This window comes from Diadema antillarum, unplaced genomic scaffold (genome assembly GCF_040938485.1).
Source record: "Diadema antillarum isolate AM-2024a unplaced genomic scaffold, OU_Dant_1.0 seq00000525_RagTag, whole genome shotgun sequence".
Lineage (NCBI taxonomy): Eukaryota > Metazoa > Echinodermata > Echinoidea > Diadematoida > Diadematidae > Diadema > Diadema antillarum.
In genome coordinates, this window is record NW_027271477.1 from 514,080 (window position 1) to 539,851 (window position 25,772).

Genomic DNA, 25,772 nt, shown 5'->3' on the forward strand with positions numbered 1-25,772 from the left:
AATTTGCACCATCTGGGTGTATGTATAAAGTCTAGTGAGGTAGAGCTTAGGGGGAGGGGGATTCCCCCTCCCGCTCGTGGAGCTTTTGCGTTTTTAGAATTGAAATAAAGCGATCTGGGTATAGCCACAGTCTACTTCTATGCATGGCGGGGGGGGGGGGGGGGGGGGGCGAGCAGGGAGAAGGCGTGGGCGAGTGTTATCTCCACCCTTCCCTTCCGATGGAGCTTTTGCCTTTTTAAGGTTGAAATTGAGATATCTCGTATACGCATATTTGATGGAATCAACATTTGGGAAATCACCCAAAAAAAAAAAAAAAAAAAAACTGATGGGGGGGGGGGGGGGGCTGAGGGAGGAAAGGGTCGATTAAAAGGGGAAATTCCCCTTATACATGAGGGAACCTTGAGTTTTCGGAATATAAGAGATAAGTCTTGTGCACTCAGAATTATTCATAATTTTTTGTAAATCTAAAAAAAAAAAGGTACTTAGCTAGGGAAAGAGGCACAGAGGGGGAGGGTTTGGGAGGGGGATACCCCCTCCCAAGCACGAGAGATTTTGCATATTTTGAATTGAAATTCAACGATCTGGTGCACACTTTGAGTGAAATGTTAAAAAAAAATCTTATTTGATGAAAGGTTGCAAAGGAGACCCGCTTCATGTGCATGCATACTGTACACACGCATTTTTTTTTCCGCCTCCTAAATCCCCGGTCCAAATCTTAGGGGGGGCGACCGCCCCCATCGCCCCCCCCCCCCCCCTGGCTACGCCAGTGACTGCACCTGAATGCAACATTACAGATTAATGGGTGTAAGTAGACCACGGCATAGAATTGAACTTTACTGGCAATGATCAAGGGTTTTTGCTATGTCTGTCTCTGTCAGAGAAGCAAACAAACCTGTTGACTTATGCCATGTACAATGTTTAAGAGGGAAGGGATTTGCATATATGATGGAGATTGATGCAGGTATGATCGCATTTAATACATACATACATACATTGTACATACTACATATTCACACACACATACACACACACACACACACACACACACACACAATCGTAAATCTTCTGGGCAGTTTCAGAGAGCAAATTTCACACGTAGAGAGACACTGACTGGCACCTCCGCCCCCCCCCCCCCAAAAAAAAGAATAAACAAACAAATAAAAACAAAAAACAAACACTACAGCACTTTTTTTCCCTGTTGTTCCAGTGTCTACCTTCATAGTGTATATGGGCCAGCATGATCCAGAAAGTTCTTTAACAGAAATTATTGAATGTGAGAAAAATGATCTAGTTCAAGCTGTTATCATGGATGAAAGTTTTCACGTTTGTCTCATCTCTAGGAAGAGGAGACTTCTTGAAGAGCCAACAGCAAACTTTGGGATTGGTCCCTGACGGTTGTTATCCATGCAGTAGACACCACGGGAGAGCTCCACAATCCGACCAGTAGTCTGCATTAAAAGACAAAAAAAAAAAGGAACTTGGACAGTACTGTAAAAGTGGAAATTTTGGTGGTGTTGAAATTTTCGCCAATTCGCGCAACCAGAAACTAGTGTGAAAATAAAAGCACAAGAATATTTTTGTTTGCCATATGTTCCAGTAGTGCATGCCTGGAATCCACAGAATTGAAAGCACGTGAAACTCATCTTACCCGACCAAGAGTGAAAAAATTGGTGGCGCGAAAATATCCATTTTTACAGTATTATGTTATGTCGGGGTTTGAGACAGACAAGTAGAGTTGAGCTAGGAGCAAATCATCAAAGTAAAAACAAAGAGCTGCCTAATTATCAAAGATTGATATACTTGGACCAGTATCTATTGAGAATGTGAACTTTCTATTTATACAGGCAAGTTTTTGTTTCTCCTTAGATATTATTGTATGTACGGTAGGCCTGTGTTCAAGCAGCCTAATATATGATTAGGTACATGTCAGTCAAAATACTGCAAAAAGTCACCCCTAAGTAATATTGTGATGTCATACAGTAGACTGCCTTACACATCGCACAGTTTACATTGCTGATTTGATTTACACACTGGAACAAAGAAGAAAAAAAAAGCAACTTTTCAAGCCAACATGCTTTGACTGATTATCACAAAACATACAAAGACAAACTATATCCAACAAAAAGATGCAAAGAGAGAGAAAGTACCTGTAATGTCCCTCTGTCAATAACTCTGACCATGTTTGCATCACAGCCTCCTGCTACAATGTGATCCTTGCCAAGCCACTGGGCACAGTATAGCTGATTTATAAAATAACAAACACACATACAGAATAATATCCATTAATATCAATCAATTCACTGTAACTAGGTGCAATTCCTATTTTGAGAACTCTCTCTATATATGTATATACATATTTTTTCTTTTATTATCATTATTATTATTATTATTATTTTTTTTTTTTGCATGTGTAAATGTGTGACTTTCTGAGGTACCAGTATCAGAGAAGGTCATTCAAGCTAACAGTATTGCAAAAGTGGAAATTTTTGCACATATCGAGCAACCACAAGCCAAGGCAAAAATAAAAGCATGTGAATATTTTTGCATGCCATATGTTTGTAATTGATGTCCTGATTCTGCAGAATTAAAAATTTGTGAAATTCACCTCACCCAGTCAAGCGCGAAAAATTGCGCAAAAATATCCACTTCTCCTGTACATAAATTTCTAAATCACTATACAATAACTGTGTGTGATGTGTTAGTAACAGCAGCACTGCAAACAACCAATATTCACCTTTGGACAGCATTTGGAAGACTTATTTTCTTCCCAATCTTTACAGCATCAGAACAAAATTTTGTTTGCCCTATCCTCAAAGATGTTGCTATTCATGTACAAACAAAGCGGAGTGAATACTAACAGTAAAATGTCAAAAGTAAAGACTGAAACAAGCTATAACCAAAGTAGATTCATCAAGTAATGAGGTGTGGTTGCAATCCAACATGACATCTAGATTGATGGTGTGTGTTTGTTAGTGGAAAGCAGACCCAACTACTCACCAGTGAATTGTTGATATCTTTAGGCACTGATTTCATGAGAGATCCTGTGTTATAGTCCCACACCTACAAAAAGAGAAACACAGAAAAAAATGAACATCAGCAGAAAGGGGAAAAAAAAAATAAGACATGGAAACTTTAAAAACCTCTCAATAATGCATGCATGAATGATACACTATGTTTCCTGTAGTTGTATACATACAGTGTACATCAATATTAACCCTAAAAAGACTGGGGGGGGGGGGGGGGCCTAAAAGGCCCCCCTCGACATTTCGCGCAATTACTCAGCAACACGCAATGCTCTCACCGCGATGCTCTATGACTTTTTTCTTTCGAGTTTCCCGCACATTTTGACACCAAATTTGTGACGCCCGGGGGTACGGTTCTGAAGTTACATAACTTTTTGTACATGCACGTGACACCGAAAATGGCTCAAAAATGTGATTTTGTGTACAAAGTCAATACAAATTGAGTTTTATCACATGGTTCATATAAATATGCTTATTTTTACTCTCAATGGCTAAAATCAATTTGTTTTAGTGGTATTATGCTTCAAAAAGGATCTGCCACAAATTTTGCTGAAAAAAACAACAAAAACAAAAGGTCGAAAAAACAAAGAAATACATAAGAAATTCATAAAAAAATAAAGTACATAAGAAATTAATTTTGATACCGAATTTTTTTTCAAGTACATTTGCTAAGAATGCTACAAAGAATATCTAGACCAAAAATGAGCACTTTTGGAGCTTTATTTACTGATTTAGATAAAAAAGTCTGATTTCTCGCATAAATTAGCATAATTAATCAAAATAAAATAAAAGAAGACTATTTTGGAAAATTTAAATATACGATCTTGTAGATTACATCGCACACTACCATTGTGCAAATTTCCGCGGCGATCGCGCGATCCACGGCCGAGATCTTAAGGGGGGGCCCTTTAGGCCCCCCCCTCAGTCTTTCGAGCTACCAAAATAGCCCAGTCTTTTTAGGGTTAAAGGTGCATAGTCCCGGTAGTGTAGAGAGCGCTGTTGATGATACTGCCGATCACCATTAGCATTGATACGAAGATTGCCGAAGTTGAGCTGTCATCAAGAGTAAAGCGCGTAGGTGTTGCTAAGTAATGTTGCCTTTGTTGTCTTCTCTGCGCATCACGCAGTCTGTAGTAATGCCAGGGTGCGTGCATATGTGCTTCTTATTATGACATCACAAAAGAAGTTTGCTAGAGCTGTCATCCCCCTCAGCCGAATCATGAGCCGAACTGTGATCGGACCACTGACTACAGTGGATCGGACTTCTTCGGACTCGGGGGGAGTGGGCCACAGCGTAAGCGCCAAAGAGGAGTCGATAGCATAGGTCTCTATAGGAAACTTGCGCCGTGCGCCCGCGTACGCATTTGACGAAAACACCGGGACCATGCACCATTAAAGATTTTGAGTTTCTTGTCCAACTCTTCCTCTTTTAATTACCTGAACTATTTCTTCTTGCCCCCTGACATTCTCTTTACCATATCACACTGGTTATATTTAGGACAGTTTCCTAAAAGTCTCTCAGCCTTGTCACTGCCATTGACTGCTGAAGTGGTCAAAGCAGCAATGCCTTCATAAAAGTGCCTTTTCTTTGCTTTCCTGACAATTTCTTTGTGGCATTCTTTACTCCCTCTTCCTTATCTAATCTAATCTAATCTTATCTAATGCCTATTGTGATTCAGGTGATTATCCTAAGGAGACCTGGCTGAGGCTGGAGGTGAGGCTAGAAGATCTTTGCCTCCCATCCCTCCTACATGGTATTCATGGTTAGTAATGATTCCTGCAGGTAGTACATCCCTGTGCAGAAGATTTTCAGTCTCTACTTGAGTTCCATGGACACTCCCTGCTCTACACCTACCTGCAAATTATATGCCTTCATAAGAATCATTTTCACAATATCAAACAACTTCAAAATCACTGGACCTTGTTACATGGTGTCTCTGTAGAAGACATGAGATCTCAGGATTATATGAAGAGAATTTGGCTTGACCTAGGACAGGAATTTTTCCACACAGACTGTTTTCAAGGTGTTTTATAAATACCTGCCACACACTAGGTTTGACATTGTGGGCACTTAATAATGCATTTAAAAATGTCTTGAGTTAAGAAATGCACCTCACTGAGTCAGCAGCTCCTGTGAATAAAAAAATGATCGCGGCATGAAATATTTGCGAATTGGAGTGGACTACCTTTTTTTGCACCTTTTTGCTCTGCCATTCAATGCATATAGTGTAGGCAAGAACTCTTGCATGCATTTTGATTATGTAAATCTCGGCTCTCGCAAAATTAGCGAAATCAAAATGCAAGCAAAGAATTCTGGTTTTACAGTACACATAGTTTCCTAGAATCAAGTCAATCAAAGCCTCTCACAGAACTGTATATCAACTGACCCTTCACAACAAATATTCTTTAACAGGGCAATAATGAACTGCTCACTTGTCGTCCTACATTCAAATTGTCACATTTCATTACATTTCATTACATTTCACATTCGACTGTCGTCACCTCTAATGGTACGTTATATCGTAAACTCCCGAACGACCGAAGTTTGTGCATGCAATTGCGCAATGCCAGACTCGGTGCTATATCCATAAACGTGTGGGACAATGCTGCCACTGAGATACGTGTGTGTGTGTGCGTGTGTGCGTGTTCGCATCATACACAAACATTGTGACCGCGAGCTGCGGTGATTGGAGGAGAGAGGCCAGAAGACACGTGGCTCTTTTGGCCTCTCTTCATGCGCATGCGCACTGAGAGTGTGCGTCCATTCGGAAGCTCTCGTGGCTCGGACAGCCATTTTGGGTCAGGAGATTTCTAGTCTAAGTGTTGTTCACTGACTTATTGAGCCAGCGCTATTCTCATTCGGTGTCACTACATTTGATAGAGAATGGGGGAGGCAGCATGTTGCGTTCGTCTCCGTGCCGCACAAACCATTCACCATGATTGTAAGGCTTTAAGTACACTTGTAACCTCATAATGTCATCTTGCTCTACAAGGGAAGCTAGTGGTCTATCTTTTTGAGATTCACCATGACCAACAAATTCACGTATATGGTCAAGAGCATCCGCCTACAGAGAGCAATAACTCGTTTCTTCTAATGTTCATATATTCCCATAAAAGTAAAAAAAAAAAAAGCGCTGTTAATATTCTACAAGGACATGTTGCAAATTTTAGGCACATTTCTGTAGCTTTTCAAAGGCATATGAAATTCAAGTGCTTTCCAAAGTGTATACAAATCCTATGCTAGGTAGGAATCAGACTGAGAGGAAAAAACAAGACAAAGATAAATCACCTGGAGATTGTTTGTTTTCCTCCACGAACCAGTCAAAATGTGATTGTGATGAACATCAATATCAAGAGCATCTCCACAGATGTGAGGACCATACGTTTTCCTGTGGAGATAGACAGAGACTATTGATCATGTGTCAAATGGCCATGACTCTCATGTTGAGCATACCTACAAGAGAATCATTTCAAAAGCAAGGTCAAATATTGCGAGTCCACATATAACAAAGCTTGAAATCATGACAAGGAGGGATATGGTGAGAGTAACATGTAAATCCTTGGCCCCATCTTATCTTTTTGATGTTCACCTACATGTATGGTAAAATGTGATTTTCAGGTTAAAAAGATAAAAGTAATGGATGCAACCCAAGGTAGATTTTTTTTCAATTAGACAATGATAAGACCGTAAATTTGATACAACCATTGCATTCATAGATTGTGTGTATACATATTCAATCATGTCTTTCTGTGTCTGTATATTCCAAAGAGCAGGTAAGGCCTTAAAGCCCAAACAAAGTTCTGGTACGCCTGAAAAGTTGTCAAATTTCGCTCCCAAATGTGAACGTATGCTTAGGAAATGTGCAGGATAACGATGTTCTTACAAGATATTCGATGGGTAACGACGAAAATGCGAAATATTAACCAAAAAGGTTCAGTCTCAGAACTTACCCGAACGGGGTCAGGCTAAACTCGGACTCGGGGATAACTCGGCTTCGCTTTGACGGCGGGCGGGATGAGTTGTAATGGTTGTCCCTCTGATTGTACAGTGTTGTCCTATGGGAGCGGCCTGTATAAACTAGCGCTTCGTGTTCTGGCTACTCGCAGTAATGGTCCGAGTTGTTACAACGCGCGCATCAAAACCTCTTTTGCGCGCATGCAAAATTAGTGTGCGCCTATCAAGCACCTCTAAAACAATCAAAGGCGCTTGATAAACAACAACAAAAACTCCAAAGACCGCGCGTCTCAGCAACTGAGGACCGCGCGCTGTCATTTTTGTTTTGTTTTGTACAGGATTACGTTAGCACGCACTTTCCTGTCCATTACCCAGTTAGGCCTCATTTGTTATTATGCAGTGGCCAGTAGAATGTGGCGATCACTTACTGCATGTGAATTGTCTGAAGTAGGGTCGAATTTTTCCCGAGACCGAGTTAGTCTGGAGCCTTCTGGAATAAAAGTCGGTTTTCCTACTATTATTATTTTTCTCAAAATACTCCAAACCGACTCATCATTCCGGCAAACCGCGTCAGCCAGGTAAGTTTCTTAGTGGACTCTTTCGATATATTGCAAGCAAAAATGAAATGGTGCTAGACGGGTTCTCAAGCACTTACCGAAACTTAGTTTTCACTTTAAGACAAGGCTCAACATTAATTGTGGCCCTGGGCCACTATGGAATGGTGTCAGGCCACCAAATTAAAAAGAAAAGGCTATATTTTGATGGTCTAATCAGGCATTTAGAATTCAAGATGGGTTGTAACATTTCCTTTTATTTCAGTCCCTGATATTTCTTCTACATGCGCTGTGACTAAGTTTGCAAAGTCTAACAGATTCTATGACACCACATATTCATGAAATTATCACATCTAACATAGGGGTTTATCTACTTCTATTTTAGATAGATAGAATTTGGCCATGAAATTGGGTTGTGAGAAAAAAAAAATACTTTGGCCGAATATGGCCAGAAAACAGACTGAGTTTAGCCGTGAAGACTAGCGATGATCAAACAAACCTGGTCATGAGAGCTAGCTGAACTGCATGTACACCTAGTTATTGTGCACTGAGCTGTGAGTCATTCTTCCCTTTTCCACTAAAACATATCATTTCTTAAATTATGGTGGTGCAATGTCTATTTTGGTAGCCCGGGTCACTAGGCCACCGCTATTTTGGGCCCTGCTATATGTAAATCCCAAATGCAGGCATTTTCAGGAACGATTTTTTTGTTTGCTGGTTTGTTTGTTTGTAAATAATAGTGTACAAAAGTCTTCTTAGTTTGAACCTGAGGCTACTGCTTCTAACCTGATGGCATGCTCATTTCCAATCTGCCAGAATTGGATAGTGTCGTCCCAGCCTCCTGTCACAAACTCCTTCTCTAGTTTTGGATGAAACTTGACAGAAAACACCCTGCTCCTGTGGCCATCCATTACATTCATAGATGGACTAGAAGGAAAAAAAAAACAAACATTGCTGCACATTGTGAAGTATTCATAGTATGAGATATGCATCCACACATATATGTATATGGTGCACAAGCAATATGATTATATAGTGTGACGAGCATAATGTACATCCCATGGTGCCAATACATATAATTTGTTCTTTAATCAGTGGCTTAAGGGTGAAAAGTGCAAATAGTAGTTTTCCAGCCAATCTGGCCCTACGTACATCAAATGTGTGTACTCCCTTTCTGTTATCATAACTTTTCATGATTTACTCCGTCCACACAGTCATACTTGCCACTGAATTTTAAAACACAGTAACACAATGCTACATCACTGTTATTCAAATGTCTGGTTGAATGAAGAGAACAATAAACTATGGGACATACACTTTTGACCATAAGAGAGATTAGCTTGACAAAGTTATACAGGATTAGAATTTGAACACATCAATTAGTCATTAATTCAATTAAATGCCTTTACTAAGTGGCTGTGTCAACAAACGCTGCATTATCACCCTCATGAAAAAACTAGAAATGTTGCTATGGTGACTGGTATACCTCCGCCATAATGCATGATTCTCCTAATAGGTCTATAGTACATGTGCACAATGTGTGATTGCATTTTCACAAAATTGGCAAAATATTAAAATGACATGTTTGTCACAAATGTGTTGAATGTTCACCTTCCTTGACCTACAGTGTAGGTTTAATTGGATGAATAAAGGAGCATGTATTTGGAGATTTAAGACCTTTAACTTGACTTTGACCCTTTCATAAGTTTATGCCTGAGTAATTTTCAAGGTATGGAGAAAAAGTGCAATTTCTGTATTGAATAGTAAATTGTTACCATTTTCATCTGGCCTTTGACCCTAAAATTCACAAGAGAATAACTGTCGGGCAGAACATGCATAAATATGTACTAAGTTTCAAGATAACTTGAGCCACTTCCAAGATATGGAGGAGGAAGTAAGTTCAGTACTTTCCCTTGATCTTTGACCGTTTTGGCAAAAAAAAAAAAAAAACTTCCCAGAGAATCTCTAGCGGGTTATACATGCATATACCAAGTTAAAAAAAAAATAATCCTGCTGGCATTGCATAAATATGAGGGAAATAGTAAAATTTTGAAGTGTTGCCCTTGACCTTTGACCCCATGAACCCCAAATTCCCTAGATAATCACTGCCAGTCAGAACATGCATATATATTATGTTTCATGAAGATACCTTGAACAATTTCCAAGATAGAGAGAAAAAAGTGAAATTTTAACATTTTTACGTGACCTTTTGACCTCATAAATCCAAACTTTCAACAGAGAATCTTAATTGAGTAATACATGTATATATTTAGTTTCAAGAAAATATCTTCAGGCATTGCATCTATATGGGGAAAATAGTGAAATTTTAAGCATTTGACCTTGACCTTTTGACCATTGACCTTGAGCATGTGCACCCAAAAGTTAATAGGCACAACTTCACCCCCTATAAATACACAGACATGCCAAGTTTCATTATGATACCTCAAAAGGTTTTTAAGTTACGCTGTCCACAAAATTCATTACGGACGGGCGGAAGGATGGACGGAAGGACGGACGGACGGAAGGACGAATGGACGGATGGATGGAAGGACGGACAACCCGAAAACATAATGCCTCCGGCACCACTTCGTGGCGGAGGCATAAAAAAAGCCATGTGAGAGAGCCTTGCTGAAGTAATCAGTAAATAACGATTGTGATGAAATGCTCTCTGCACAATTTATGAATAGTAATATGATCAATTGTTTCTTGCTGATCCTAAGTGCAACAGGGGTGAGATTGTATGTTAAAACTGATAAGAAATGCTGTTTGAAAAGTCTCTTCATCTGCTGGCAGTCTTGGTTACCTGGGCTGACAGGTTTGAATGAGCTGCTTGGTGGTAGCATCATAAACATGGATCTTGTCATCTGAACCTGTGGTGACAAACAGTGACGTCTTTTTGTCGAAAGCAGCAGCTAGAGTCTGGCGAGGTTCATGGATGGTGTGTAGACACTGAGAGGTGGCAGTGTGCCAAAGTTTCACCATTCCTGAGGCATCTGGGTAGGAAACAAGCCAGTCACTTATAAATATCATTTCAATACTGATTTCATACAGTCACATGAACTTGCCGCATTTGCCTTCATCTTTCTTCTCTGAGGGATGGCAAAACCTTGCTTGACTTTCTGGAATGACAGTCTCCAACTTTACTCATATAATTTGCTTCTTACAGTTTGTCCTTTTATCAAGATTCATTAAATTTGGTCACACTACATAATGCTGATAAACATACACTTCAAGCCAAGATGCCTGTGTAATGAAAACAATTTATCTATTGGTAACAATGTGTAACTAAATCAATATTCATATCGGTTCATTATACATGAACATAATTTAAATTCTAATCACAAATGCCATAAACTTCAAATTGATACTGAGTTATGGTTAACATTTAACGTTCTCTTGATACTGTAAAAGTGGATATTTTCGCGCAACTAATTTTTCGCGCTTGGCCGGGTAAGAAGAGTTTCGCGTGTTTTTAATTCCACGGAATCAAGACATCACGCACAGGAACACATGGCAAGTAAAAATATTCGTGTGCTTTTATTTTCGCGCTAGTTTCTGGTTCACGAAACGCGCGAAAATTTCAACACCGCGAAAATGTCCACTTTTACAGTAACAGAAAGTATCCCTATGTTTTAAAACTGACAGATAAATTGAAAATAATGCCTCCATCAACATAACCAGGGAGGTGCCTCCCTGCCATAACATACACAACAAGTTTAAGGCTTACAAATCCATACACTGTCAGGTAGTCAGAATATGGCTGCTATGATGCAGCCCTGAACCAAGAATAATTCTGTCAGGTGATGGTCAATATGAATGAAGCACTCACAAGTAGCCAGAAGGAGATTAAATGATTTGTCTTCTTCCAGGTGATGTCTGAAGTTAAGACTAGTGCAAGGTAAATGGGACTCTTTGGTTTCACTGTCAGACAGGTTGTAGAGCTGAGCTGCAGTCTCTGTTGAATAGACCTGGGAGGTAAAAAGAAAATCAGCAGTGTCAAATTTTTCATCTTTCATATCAACTTTGGTCATTCATTACGATGGTTGATTTCATAAAGGCAAGTGAACAAATTGTTTTTCCTTGGATTGTTTACATTTGGTAACATACCACTTACAACTGACAGCAAAGGGTACCAGACAAACTTTGAAACAGAACAGACAATCGCAACAGCCATAACAGGCGAGTTCAACATCAGGGACCTACAATGTATGTCTAGTCACAAATTTTCTTTTTTTCTTACAGGTTCTAATCAGGTACCAGTTTATCTTGAGATAACTCACACACAGTGGTGTAGAGGTAGCTGTGTGAGGGGAAGTGCAACTTTAAAGTGGCTAGTTAACCCTAAAAAGACTTGGTGGGCTATTTTGGAGGCTAAAAAACCCCAAACAAACAAACAAACAAACAAACAAAAACTGGGGGGGGGGGGGGGAGGGCTAAAGGGCCCCCTACGAACTCAGGTGTTGATCATCCAATCACAACCAAAATTGGTGTATGCGTTTATGTTTGTCATTACACTCTCTACAATATGGCATAGTAGATATAATGATACACATTTTAGTAGATATAATGATACACATTTTAGTTATCAATGTTAAAGGTCCTGTTTACCTTTGGGAGCAGTAATTCAAAAAATATTCAAGATATCACTTTTGATGCATATGTGTAGGTCAGTTGTATCACAAAACAACCTACTGTATAAATTTTTGCAATAAAGCCTAAAATATAAAGAGATATCACTATTTTTCTCGTTAAACCATAACTGTAGACGATTTAGTCAGGAAGCATTTTTATTATGATTATTGTTCACATTTTGCATATTCAATGATACTTAACACTGATTATACTGGTTCAAATTTTACATAGGTTGTTTCCATCCCTAACTCACATTTTAGAACTATTAAGAAGCACTAATACTGGGTTTTTATTTCATATGCAAATGGTAAATTATGTCTTTAATCATTCATTTTGTCACAACCAAAATAGATGTACTGAGGAAGCATCTAACCAAAGCGCAAGTCTCAACGGCTAATTCTTTTCCATCTTATTTTGGTTGAGACAAAAGGAATTACTCGCATTAATTATACTACCAACCGGATGAACAACTCTTTTCAGAACATTTTAGTGATTACTTGTACACAATTGATTGTGTATACATACAAATTTGTAATTTAAATTGTACTGCTACGGCTTTATTCGATATTGCTTCAACAATCATAAACAAATGGCATTTCTGGTATATTCAGTGTGCCATGCATGTGAGGAGAAAAAAACAGAAAACTACAATTTAGATGGTTCGATTATTTCATCATTTTCCTGAAGCATTTCTCTATTTCAATTTTTTATTCTTTTTCTTTGTCTGTGAATCTTAGTTGTACTTCTGTGTTTTATGATGCAGAACTGTTTCTTGAACTCACAAGTGACATTTAAACCTAAGAAGAATGTATTGTAAGAGAAGGTGGAAAACAATAATACCGATATTCCTTCTAATGTCAAACTAGTACACTTTACACATTAACAATTTCCTTTCTTTTTCTTTTCTTTTTTTTTGCGCGCCATGTGACAATTGACATAATTTGTAGTGGAACATCAGGGGTATACAAGTTTGGTATCAAGGGGTAAGAGAAAAACGTCATGAAACGCCAGCATAAAAATCAGTTTGTATTACAATGCGATCACAGCTAGTTTATGAGGAGGTAGGTCTAAAAGACACCTTCACTTCCTCATACCTCTTCCTTATAGAGTTACAACTTGTCTACAAGAATTTTTTTTTTTTTTTTTAGAATAAAAAGGTGCCTTGTAAAGTTTTAACAAACCAATTTGACACTGCACAGTTAAGTATCTCTAGCCAAGCCTTGATTTCTACTATAGGGGTACTAACCTTGATGGATCCATCTACTGTTCCCACCGCAAGCAAAGAGCCATCCTCACTGTACTGACAACACATCACCTCCTGCTGAGTATGACTGCAGATGGAGAAATGAACAAGGTTACATAGAGATTAGGTTGTAATATGTTGAGTCTACAAACTAAATACACCCTGCGTTGACATTGGTCCCCGCAACGCGGGGAAAGTCCCATGCTGTGGGACTTTCTCCTAAAAAACCATAATGAGAACGCTGGCTGGGACTTGTCCCCTTGTCCCCTCGAAGCAAGTTGGGTACGGGGACAAGATTTGGAGGAGAGAGTGACCTTGGGGTGAAATTGATGGTGTCCAGCTGTGGTCATCAAATGTGCACATGCGCAATGCCTAGTTTTGAGTGGCAGAGCTCGCCCCAAGCCCCAATTGCCCCCACAGCTCGGGGACAGATGAGATAGCAGTGTGGACGGTCAGTCGTCAAAAAGATAAGATCTCTTGTGGCTGACCCTGTGTCGTGGGGACCAATCCCCGCGTTAACATTGGTCCCCGCGACGCGGGGACAGCCACAAGAGATCTTATCTTTTTTACGACTGACCGTTCACATTGGTATCTCATCTGTCCCCGAGCTGTGGGGGCAATTGGGGCTTGGGGCGATCTCTGCCAGGCATAGCGCATGCGCACATTTGATGACCACAGCTGGACGCTATCAATTTCGCCCCAAGGTTACTCTCCCCTCCAAATCTTGTCCCCGTACCCGACTTGCTTGGCGGGGACGGGGGGACAAGTCCCAGTGAGCGTTCACATTATGGTTTTGGAGGAGAAAGTCCCACAGCTCGGGACTTTCCCCGCGTCGCGGGGACCAATGTAAACGCGGGGAATGTGAACGCGGGAGAGTTGATTCATCCCACATATGCCTACTTAGGAGATAAAGCTTTGGTTATCTCATGAACCAAAAGCAGTGGCGGATCCATAGGGGGGCGCACCGAGTGCGCCCCCCTCTTTATTTGTTGTTAAAACAAAAACAATGAGTGCGCCCCCCTCTTTATTTGTTGTTAAAACAAAAACAAAAGAAAAAGAAAAAAATCAGATGAAACCCGGAAGTAGCACCAGAAATATTGTTTTAATTGCGCCCCCCCCCCCCACCCCCCCCAAACAAATCCCTTAAGGAATTCCTGGATCTGCCCCTGAAAAGGGTCGCCTTGATGACTCATGAACACAAATCATTCAATTGTGAATTGGACGACATATAATGCCTGGTATACTACAGAAGATGGGCCAATTATTCACATGAGCTAGAAACAAACTGATGAACACACAAAAGGACTCCCTGACCTGAAGTCTGAAAACTGTCCACATACTAAACTTAATAGTGACTTTACAAGCTAATAGTCCATGGCATGTTCAAAACATGATGTAATGCATAAAATTCAGAGGTTAATCTGCAAGAGAAATACCGTATCCCAAAAGTGTCCCTGGCAAGACAAACACTATCAGACATGTTGTCATCATTTAAGGTTTTAATAAAACATTTATGCATACATGCAGTATTTCAAAATATACTTGGATGAAAGTGAGAGAGAGAGAGAGGGAGGGAGGGAGGGAGAGAGGGATGATTGACAGACTGAAGTGTCTTGACATGACTAAGTGGTGTTTAACAAGATGACATTCTTCAATTTCAATGACAGATTGACATTTTAGTAAACACTCTATAACTTCTTCTCTTTGTTGCTCGATTCATTAAGCTATCTATATCTGTTTCCATGGACAGAAATATTTCAGCGAACTTTATTCCCACAACCCTGTCATTTTGTGCTGCTTGTTTGTCTTGCACTAAAATGGAGAATGTTTAAGTGTACATTTAACCCTATTCTAACTGGGCTATTTGAGACCAAGTTTTTACTGAGGGGGGGGTCATTTTGACCCCCCCTTCAGATCTCGGCCGCCGATCACGCGATCGCAGCAAAATTTTGCCTGAACATAGAGCAGGATGTCAACTACAAGATCACATGGTCATATAAAAGAAAAATTTTGATTTTCTATTTTTAGTAAATTAATTATGCAAATTTATGGATGAAATCATATTTTCACCTATAAGTCCATTATGGGCAAGTCCAAGATAACACGCGCGTTACGTATGGGACATTCAGAGACTTTTATGACCTGAAAAATAGTGTTAATGGCTTTTGATCATATTAAACTTTATCATGGTGATTGATATCTAGGAGAAGTATAATCATGCAAAAAATGGAGAAAAATGACCAGGACAATTATATTCTAGAAGAGAAAATATGTGCCGTTACGTATGGGACCAGAAAAATTTTGTTTTTTTGAACATTTTTTTCAACCTCAAAACTCTCTGAAAGTATTTCATTCTACAACTTGTAACTCACTGTGATGAAAGTCACAACACTCAAGATTATCACAGGTAAGTTTCGTGTCATTAGGTAAAAAGCTCTAATTACAGGTTCTAATTAAAGACAGACATGACGTGTTACGTATGGGACAGTTACGTATGGGACAGTTTGTCCCCCATTCATTTAGTGTGTGAAAACCATGTTTATGGGTATTTTGCATAATTATTGAAGTAAAATCAGCTGAAACTACTCAAATACTGATCCAGATTGTCAAGGAAACAAAATTCCCCAAATATTCACCATCCTAATCATATTCAATCATATTTTTATATTTTTGTGACCAACCTGAGTATGCATGCCCTTTGTCCCCCATTCGTTTAGTGTGTGGAGAGACATGTTTATGGGTATTTTGCAAAATAATTTTGCAAAATACCCATAAACAAATTTTTGCATAATTATTGAAATGGAATCAGTTAAAACTACTCAAATACTGATCCAGATAGACAAGGGAACAATATTCCCCAAATATTTACCATCATAATCATATTTAATCATATTCTATATTTTTATGACCAACCTGAGTATGTATGCCCTATTTTTATCAGGATAGTTACTACTGAAAAATTGAATAGTTTAAAGTGTTTACTTCCATTGATGAAGGGCAGTTTGCCATTTTGTTTCAATAAAAAACAACTTGACACAAGAAATATTAATTTTTATAAATAAGCAATACCTGCTGCGTGAAATCAGGTCAGGTCATTGATTCGAGTCACACCTCAGTATGTATACCCATGAATTTTGTCGTGGCTATTATTGAGACCTGAATAAGGACAATTTGTGTATCACTTGCAATAAAAAAAAATCATTTTACTTTATATTTTTTAAAAATATTTATATCACAACCATTTCAAATTGGATCTCAATCACTAAACTTTGAATTCCTCTAGTCTTAGGATTGTATACTCTTTAGTAATTCATATAATTGGTTTCCAATCATCTCATTAAATGTTGAAAACTGAATCCCCATTTCAACAAAAAACTATACCATCCCTTTAATGCTGATTTTTCATTGTGTATTTTGCCATTTTCCCCTCCCCCTTTCTGAAAATTGTTCAGTCAAGTACATGTATTGTTTAAAGTGTCTATAACTCAAAAAGTAGCTACAATGTTGGGATGCTTTCTTCAGGATGATTGACCGTTTGTGTACTGAGAGACCTTCCCAGCTAGCTACATGCATTCACATGCATTATGTATGAGGATGTCCCATACGTAACGCATTTGTCCCATACGTAACATTATTTCAATGCCTAATAAAAAATATTCCTTTTACTGTTTTTTCTTTTTTCTAAGGTATCTAATTTCTCTAACCAATAAATTAGAACTTTCCAAAAGGGCATTAATATAACCTTAGCAATTTCAGAATAAACCTAAAAAAATGACCTCAATTTGTTACGTATGGGACATCTCATGATAGGACACGAGCTAATTTGCATAATCATTTGCATAATCCCTAAATTTTCATACCAAGTTAAACTTTTTGATGAACTTCTTATGTCCACATAATAATCAAATACCATTTGCTTTCCTTTGAATTAATATGAATTTTTATAAATGTCCCATACGTAACGCTGTGTTTCACATTTATGCAAATGAAGCCCTTGAAATTTGCATAAATTTACGTAATATAATTTTTTCGTCCATGGAAATCAAAACTTCAACTCATAAGCTTCAAAATGATACCAAACATGTCAATATTGAGCAAAGATGAAATTTTGCCTTCTGAGGGGACCTTATCTTGGACTTGCCCTTAAATAGACTGAATGATTGCTAAATTTTTGTGTAAGAGTTCCTCAAGACACATTGAACAATTCTCTTGTAAAAAAATAGCACAATCAAAATCAGTTTCTTTTGTTTTTTATTGTTTTCTTAATTTCTTATGTATTTCATTGTTTTTTGACCTTTTGTTTTCTGTTGATTTTTGGCCAAAATTTGTTGCAGGCACTTTTTCAAGCTTATCTACATTAAAATTGATTAATTTCAACGGTTAAAAGTTGAAATAATCTAATTTATATCAATTTAACCAAAAAACACAATTTGCTTTGGATTTGCACACGATATCATGAATTTGAGCCATTTTCGGGTTGACATGCATACACAAAACATTACGTAACTTCAGAACGGTGTACCCGGACATTGCAAATTTGGTCTCAAAATATGCAGGAGACTTTTTTAAAAAGCCATGAAATGACGCGGCAAAATCTTTGCGCGTTGCGGAATTGCGGCGCGAAATGTCGAGAGGGGGGGTCAAATTGACCCCCCCCCCCCAGTTAGAATAGGGTTAAGGAAGTTAACCTTAAATCAAAATCACATTTACCAAACACAGCGCAATCATTAAAGACCTGCAAACTCTAAAAGTCAATGAATAGGAATATCCACACGTTAATCAGAGAATAAACAAATTACCTTCCCAACATTTTGTTCTTAACAAACTAGTAATACAAGATTCAACAAGAGTGTATTCCTTTCCAGAAAATACAGGTACATGGGTAAGGATGAATATTTCTATTAAAAAGAATTAGTTGGCAGACTGATGTTAAAAACACAGATGAGTGAGAACTTGCAAGTCAATGAATCACTAAAATAAGGTCTGCATCAGGAACCTCAATCTGCAGTTCTCTATAGGTTTGTAGGAATTTTCTCCTTTTCTTCATAGGAAATGATTGTACATAGGCTCCCCATGATATCCCTGTATTTGAAGTACAGTTATGAAGCAGTAACCTGTTTCAAGAGACATACAAAATCAACCCTTAAATTTTTTATGCAATAGGAAACAGAAAATTATATTTCTCCTTGGATATTATCAAAAAAAAGACAGTGGAAGATAAGGGCATTGTTAAGTTTTCTATGAGTTTCCCTTTTATGTGTGCTCACATACCTTGTACACTGTATTATTTCTACATGTCTATGTAGGAACAAAGTACAAATGACATAAAAATGACAACAAGAAAAAGTTCTGCAAAATTCTGTGTATTATGTCTGTGTGATTCATTACAATGACCGATTGTTTACCCAGCAAGCAACGAGCAGTTTTATTGTAAATGGGAATAATCACATCAAATGTGATTTTTTGGGCATACTTTTCTTTTAAAATTTGATGAATTATTTGAAAGAAGTCTAGGGACAGTCCTTGAAATTGAAACTGTCATCATGTTTAGTGATCATTTCCAAGCACCAGTCTACATTGTAGATGAAGTCTATGGTACATGTACGTACATATATAATTTGTATAGCATAAATTTGCATGGGGTCAAAGGTGAACCTACAAATAGTGCATGCAATCTCCCTTTTCTCTGATATAACAATGACCTGCAATCAGGACACAGAATATAGTGCTCAGGTTGTATACACATGCTATGCAAGTGCATACAGTTGTAGCTGGAAGTACAAGAAATGACAATTGTCCATATAGAGTCATTGCTTTATCAAAACAATGACGGAAATTGTATCATAATGATGTTTTTGAAGAATTTTTTCTATTAACTGAAACAAGATAACTGATATTTTGAATAAATTACAGGACCAGCCGCAATAGCAAAGACCTGTAAAATCATGCAAACATCTGAGTATGTTTGCTGTAAATCCTGTCATCTCTTGCATTGTTGTACATTTCAAGGCACCTTACAGTTGCACAGCCAATCTGAGATTTATACTAGCTAATTTACATAATATGTGCCTGCCTTGCAATGTACATGTATGTCCGCCTGAAGTCATTCCCATTCAAACCATCCAATATAAACACCATACAGCTGGCCAATCAAATGATTGGGAGACAAGCATAATCACAAAACTAAACAGAGCTGAGAGCTCTGCCACTTGAGGATTTTTAATCAAAACTCCAAGAAAACTCAAGATTTGGCAACAACAAAATAATATCTGAAAGGTCATACATGTACAGCTAGTACAATGTAGGTCAAATCAGTTTAGATTTTTCTTTGCTGCAATCATAGTCATAACTTTGTTATAAGTGGTAACTTAACTTTATGGTCAGTTAACTATTCTGATAAAGAATTCTTGCATGTTTTGAGTGTTTACTTGTTGCCATGGTAGATAAAAGTCTTCTAGTAATTCTGTAAACATACAATGAATGTCACTTTTGTCTCAAGTGAAAAATTAAAACTGCACAATAACACAAAGATGAAGAGACTCTGGTGATGAGAACAGAAACAGAAATAAAAATCATAACCTGTTTACAATGTTTGTTCACCAGTGTTCAAAAGTGACTCAGCATATTGATGTGTCTTAACATAAAACAAACAGTACGAAAATCTAGTCACAAGAAACAATACATGAGAGCTTGGAAAGATGTGGAGAGTTGTGTGGCAACACACCTGTAGCTGCCTTAAGGTGAATGATTGTGAACGTGGCCATATACTCTGTTTCAAATAAGACCTCCAAAATGTATAACCATGTGCCGTAAATTCCAATGCTTGATTTTAATTGAACTTTGGACATTTTGTGTGTTATTATCAGAGTCAATCTGAATACAGAGATTTTCCCCTTAATCAAATGAAATGTGTAAAGTAGGACACAACATTTTCGTGAGACAAAGTGTGTGTGATTCGAAGTGAACCTTTGTGCCCTATTTAAAACAGAAAAAATGGCAATCCAGAAAATTATGACCGTTTAGTATGATAATTCAACTTACACATGATGTATGATCCTTAGGTTTCCCTCAGACACTGGTTCTTTTTCTGCCTGATGAATATTGTGATCTCCCTCCCCCAGCATACTGGCTGCACTTGACATACTCAGCATGCTTCGGGGTGTAGAAGTGGAGCTGCGATCAGGGCTCAAAGTGCGCCGTGGACGAGCCACGCCTGCTCCAGACATTCCGGCCAATGACAGCATTGTGCTGACTTGCTTAGCTGAATACTCTGTAATTGACAACTGGGTATGCCCACCGGGTAAACTATGCAAGCTGGGTAGACCTATCTAAAACAAAAATATTGAAGTTGAAGAATGTGTGAAAATGACTGGCATCACAATTATTGACATCAACTCAGTGAACCACATAGATACTATTTCACTTTCTGAAAAAGAGGAACCATGAACAAATATCTCATTTAAAATTCTTTTCAAAATTTCTCTCCTTGTACATAACATACTTTTTTCTTTACCACTGACCACATTCAACCAACACAGCATACTTCAGTACACTTCTTCTTCCCAAGTGCGGTCCCGCTATGCCATGGAACAGCCTACCAGCTAGCAGCTGCAGCAGCGTTGAAGCCTTCAAGAGCTGCCTCACCTCCATCAGCTTACGATAATTCACCATAACGCTGGTTTTAATTTCCACACCTCCACATGCGTGTTCCTGTGACGGCACTGCCTTTTTGTATACAAGTGCGACAATACTCTGCAAGAGGGATGCACTAACTGAACAAGTTGGAAGAAGAAGAATTAGAAGACTCTAAAACACCAGAGTTTAATGACTTGAAGGCAATGTCAATGATGCATGATGCCAACTATCACTAACTAACAATGTTAGATTGCTACCCACAAATCGTTATTGGCTCGGTCTGCCTTATAACGTTAGACATAATATATTTGTTGAATGCCAGACAGTTCCTTTGTAACATACAACGAAAGAGGCAACACATTATGTAGAGGAGGCGCTGGAAACACCAAACACCGCCTTTAACACCGCATATGCATCAAGCGCAGCACCACTTGGCGTTCACGCGACCGGCCGACCGAGCCGCTTCGCGCTTCCGTTCCCGGTCCCTGTACCCTTCCTGCAGCTCAGCCCCGCTCGAGCTCCAGCTGCCTGCAAAGTCCAAGACTAACGTTAGTCGTGTTCACCCAGATCTACAAATTTTTAACTTGATCAATGTGAATGGGACTAACAATGTGTTGCATCATACGCACGCACTGACCTGTTTGCGATGAAACTGAGGAGGCTTTAATTATGCTGCCAAAGATTTTCTGCTGGTCGAACGTACGTATAGACCATAGACTATAGTGTACGTGTGTATACTACACAAGGTAGGTAAAAAGGTACATTGTACTCATGCAGTATGTAGCACGTTGCATAATGGTACGTGTTGAGAGGAGATCAACTCGTCGATCGCGATTAGCAACGAGACGCCATCTCCGTTACGCGTAGTCACGTGATACATGTGCAAATCAAATGCAGGCACTTTATCGTGATTTGGTGATCCCATCCTCATCTCAGAACTATTTCACAATATGTAATCCTCTGGGCCGGGGAGTGGGCCCCGTCTTATAAAGACTTGTGATTGATTCAAATCAATCACAACTTTACGATTGAATGCAAATCCATCTTATAAAAAAGTTATGATTGAAATTAAGACGGAGAACTGCAATCAACTAATCACAGGTTGCGATTGATTGCAGCTTTCAAGAGATTTGTGATTGATTGATTTCTATCACAAGTTTTCCAGCTGATCACTCGTCAGATACATGTGGATTGAGAGAATGCTACAATAATATTACTAGTAGTAGAACACATTACTGAAATTCGAAGTCTGATGGAAATGGGGCAAACCGTTCAAAAGTTATGAAGTTTTAAATTTTCTGTGAAGTCACTTCTGGATGAAATTGAGAAGATTACAACAGTGTATGATGTCACATGCATGCGTAGAACGAAAGGAAAATAGGCCTACCCAAGGATAATAACAAAATTTCATTTTGATTGAGAAGTGTACATTCCCTCGACTTTGACCGGACTGATGTACTGGTGCAGCATAATTGGTTACAGTCAGTAAATGTTTACAATTTACATGCACATTTTTTTTTAACTCTCTGAATATAGCCCTGTCACAGTCTGTCTGCTCATTTTAAATCTGCTCGAGTTGTCATATACGATCTAGGCCTTTACTAGCAGGGCCTATAAGGCCTTGTGGAAACCAAAGAGTAGGCCTACTCTTTGGTGGAAACTACAGGTCCCCGCGATGGAAACGTTGAGGACGTGATTCAAATACATAGGACTACTGTACTCGTAGTTAATGATGATTTATGATTTATGTTGCGATGGATTCACCATATAATCTGTTTATCTTTTTCTTGTATGGACAAAGGAAAATGTGCAATGTAGGCCTAGATATTTATCCCAGGATGCTTTCACAAGATTGTTATGACATGGAGAAAGCATTACCAAGTTTATGAACGGTACACAAGCGTATTCTACGATCAATATACATGTGCAATGAATGAGATGTTCGCGACGGAGAGTATATTAATGATTGAGACAGTCATAGACACGGATACTCTATAAAACTTTATTATGGTGGGATTAGAGAACGTAATTATCGTTGAGGTATAACATTGCCAATATTATATAACAATGATAAGGTCTTATTTACCCAGGGTAGCCTCTTCAGTGTTACCACTGGTCTACCAGTCTGCGCGCCCATAACTATTACCCTGGAAGCGTTGCCTGTACCAATTTATAGGGCCTACACCTAGCTGGCCAGGGTTGAGAGGGACATGCATGGTGGGTAAAACATCTTGTACAAGGACGTTAAAGCCCTGGGCGGGATTCGAACTCTGGTCCTCCGATCCAGGAGTCGGGAGTCTCCAACAGCGTCCGTACAAAGAATGTGTGGGCCCCTATTCTCAACTTCTCAAAAAAAAAAAAAAAATCACTTATACACTAGCACACAAGCACACACCCTCAGCTCACAATCCAGTATTAGCACAAACAATACATGCACAGCATTTTGAAGACACCCCCCCCCCCCCACACACACACACAGTTATGTATGTAGGCACTATGTATCATACACCGTCAAACACAGAAACACGCAAGTTTTTAGTAGGCCTATTCCTTCGGATCTAATACTATACGATATCAGGTACAGTGTGAATGTCGAATGTGTCATAAAAGTATTGTGAAAATAAGGTACAGCCATCATATTACATGTACTGCATAACACAAGAGAAGACGCAAATTGTACAGCTTCAAGGTACCACGTGAGGGACATGAAGTTATGAAAAAATTTCAATTTCAATGTCCATTCATCCAATGTCAATTTCATCTTCAAATTTACTCCAATAAAAACAGTAGTCAAACAATCAGAACAGTGAAATTCGATTGAAATTGAATGACATTTTGGAGAAAAATAAAACAAAGAGCCAAGGATTTTAAAGCTTGTGTTAACAAGGAAGATCAATAATAGGTTGCAGTCTTTGTGAATTGAATGAAACCATGATATATGGACTATATCTACGAACTATATACGGACTATATCTACTTCCTCAACAACCAGACGCCTTCGTTCTCACTCCACTGCACACCTTCAACTCACATCGGCACCGCGCACCCGTACCCGTTATGGCAACCGTGCCTTCAGTGTTATTGCACCTACACTATGGAACAAATTGCCCATCCACGTCCGTGAAGCTCCAACAGTAGACTCCTTCAAATCATCACTGAAAACTCATCTGTTCTATTATGCCATGTAATTTGTATTGATTTATTATATGCAGTCTGTATATATCTTAGTTCGTTCTATAAGTTATAACTTACAATGTTTATTTTATATATTTTGTATCTTGTATTGCGTTTCATCGTATCTCCATTTGTATATATTCCATAATTGAATCTATCTTTCCAATTTCTTCTTAAGCGCTTAGAAACATTGTAATAAGCGCTTTATAAATGATATTTATTATTATTATTATTATTATATCGCCCCGAACGGTTTGGACTGGTTTTTACATAAAAATCATAAAAATAATTTAGGTTAAAAATTATTATTGTAAACTATACCTCTCAGAAAATGCGAAAATCATGACACCCAAGAAAAGAAAAAAGCGATTTGTCTCATTAATTCTCGAGTTTAATGAAAATTCAAGTCATAAAGTAGTAGTGTACATAGAAAACAAAAACGATAATGATTATGGACATCATAGATAATCAACTTCAAAACACACTTGTATACAATAACAAATCAGGAGTAATGATGCATAATACTAATAATTGATCACTTGAAATCGATATCAATTGAAGCTGAGATATGACTTGAATGCTATAAGTACTTCTTATACGACTTTAATTCTTGTCTTTTCTTTGGGAGTAGATTTAATGACGATTTGTTGATAAGGTAAGGTATGGGGGGCAAACGGACTGGGTTTATCTTGGAAGGTTGCGTTCGACTGCATCGCAGAGTAAAGTTGAATGCAACCCTACTTGGCTTTCAGGGGAGAAATTTCGATGAATAGTTACCTCTACGAATATGACGATCATCAACGAAATGAAACAAATGTAATTTTAATGCTGGATAATGTAATATTGATCTTAACAATGATGAGTGAAAAACGATAGTATAATAACAATGATAGCAGTAATAAAAATGCCATGATGGCATATAGATCGAGTTACTATAGTTTCCCCCGGGTGTAAGCAGAGGGCGCCCTTCTAACCTCAGCTGAGGAGTGCAAGAATATCGTCAGTTAAATCTGCAGGATTCGATCTTAGGACTGCAGATCAAAGTGTTTTTCTATCCAACCACTCTTCCCTCCCTCTTCTCCTTCTCCTATACAAAGACAAAGTTTTGGTCTGATGTGTATGACATGAGCAATTATATAACATTATAATGAATACGACATTCAGCGGAAGGTTCATAAATGAAATTCACAGATCTAACGGAATCTGAAATACAATTTAACACGCACTTTAATGGACGGTGTTACAAAAATGTGTTGCATTTTAATGTCATTTGTATGAGTACAGAAAAATTCAAGACAAAAGTGGGATTTCAAATCTATGAAGCAATTTTCTTTTCATACTAATACTGGTCAGTAGTACAAAATAAATACATATACGGATGATATGCAGTCACTTCAGCCTTGTTACAAGCTTTTTCGCTTATACTACGGGTTACACAGTATAAGGTGCCCTTAAACCCTGTGTTGAAGTAAAACACTAGATCTTAATCTCAGTGCGAATATCAGTAGTTTAAAAGCTCATCAACATCTTTATTCTTTGTCATTATATGTACACTA

At 38.3% G+C, this 25,772-nt stretch overlaps 1 protein-coding gene across 1 annotated transcript; it reads right to left on the reverse strand.

Moving 5' to 3' along the window:
* Positions 1–1,130: 1,130 nt before the first annotated feature.
* Positions 1,131–21,758, reverse strand: LOC139734409 (uncharacterized). The gene is made up of 10 exons (XM_071645196.1): positions 21,680–21,758; positions 20,449–20,735; positions 13,411–13,495; positions 11,362–11,500; positions 10,336–10,525; positions 8,319–8,459; positions 6,313–6,412; positions 2,998–3,060; positions 2,148–2,240; positions 1,131–1,448 (listed from the first exon to the last, which is right to left on the reverse strand). Exons 2-10 carry the CDS (start codon positions 20,649–20,651, stop codon positions 1,320–1,322), a joined length of 1,143 nt encoding a protein of 380 aa, XP_071501297.1. The 5' UTR covers positions 20,652–20,735; positions 21,680–21,758; the 3' UTR covers positions 1,131–1,319.
* Between the last annotated feature and the right edge of the window lie 4,014 nt (positions 21,759–25,772).

Coding starts and splice junctions, on each gene's coding strand:
- LOC139734409 (XM_071645196.1), bottom strand. CDS start 20,651: ATGCTGTCATTGGCCGGAATGTCTGGAGCAGGCGTGGCTCGTCCACGG. Junction 11,501..13,410: donor CAGTAGATGGATCCATCAAG/GTTAGTACCCCT, acceptor TTTACCTCCCAG/GTCTATTCAACAGAGACTGC. Junction 10,526..11,361: donor TAATCTCCTTCTGGCTACTT/GTGAGTGCTTCA, acceptor TTTCCTACCCAG/ATGCCTCAGGAATGGTGAAA.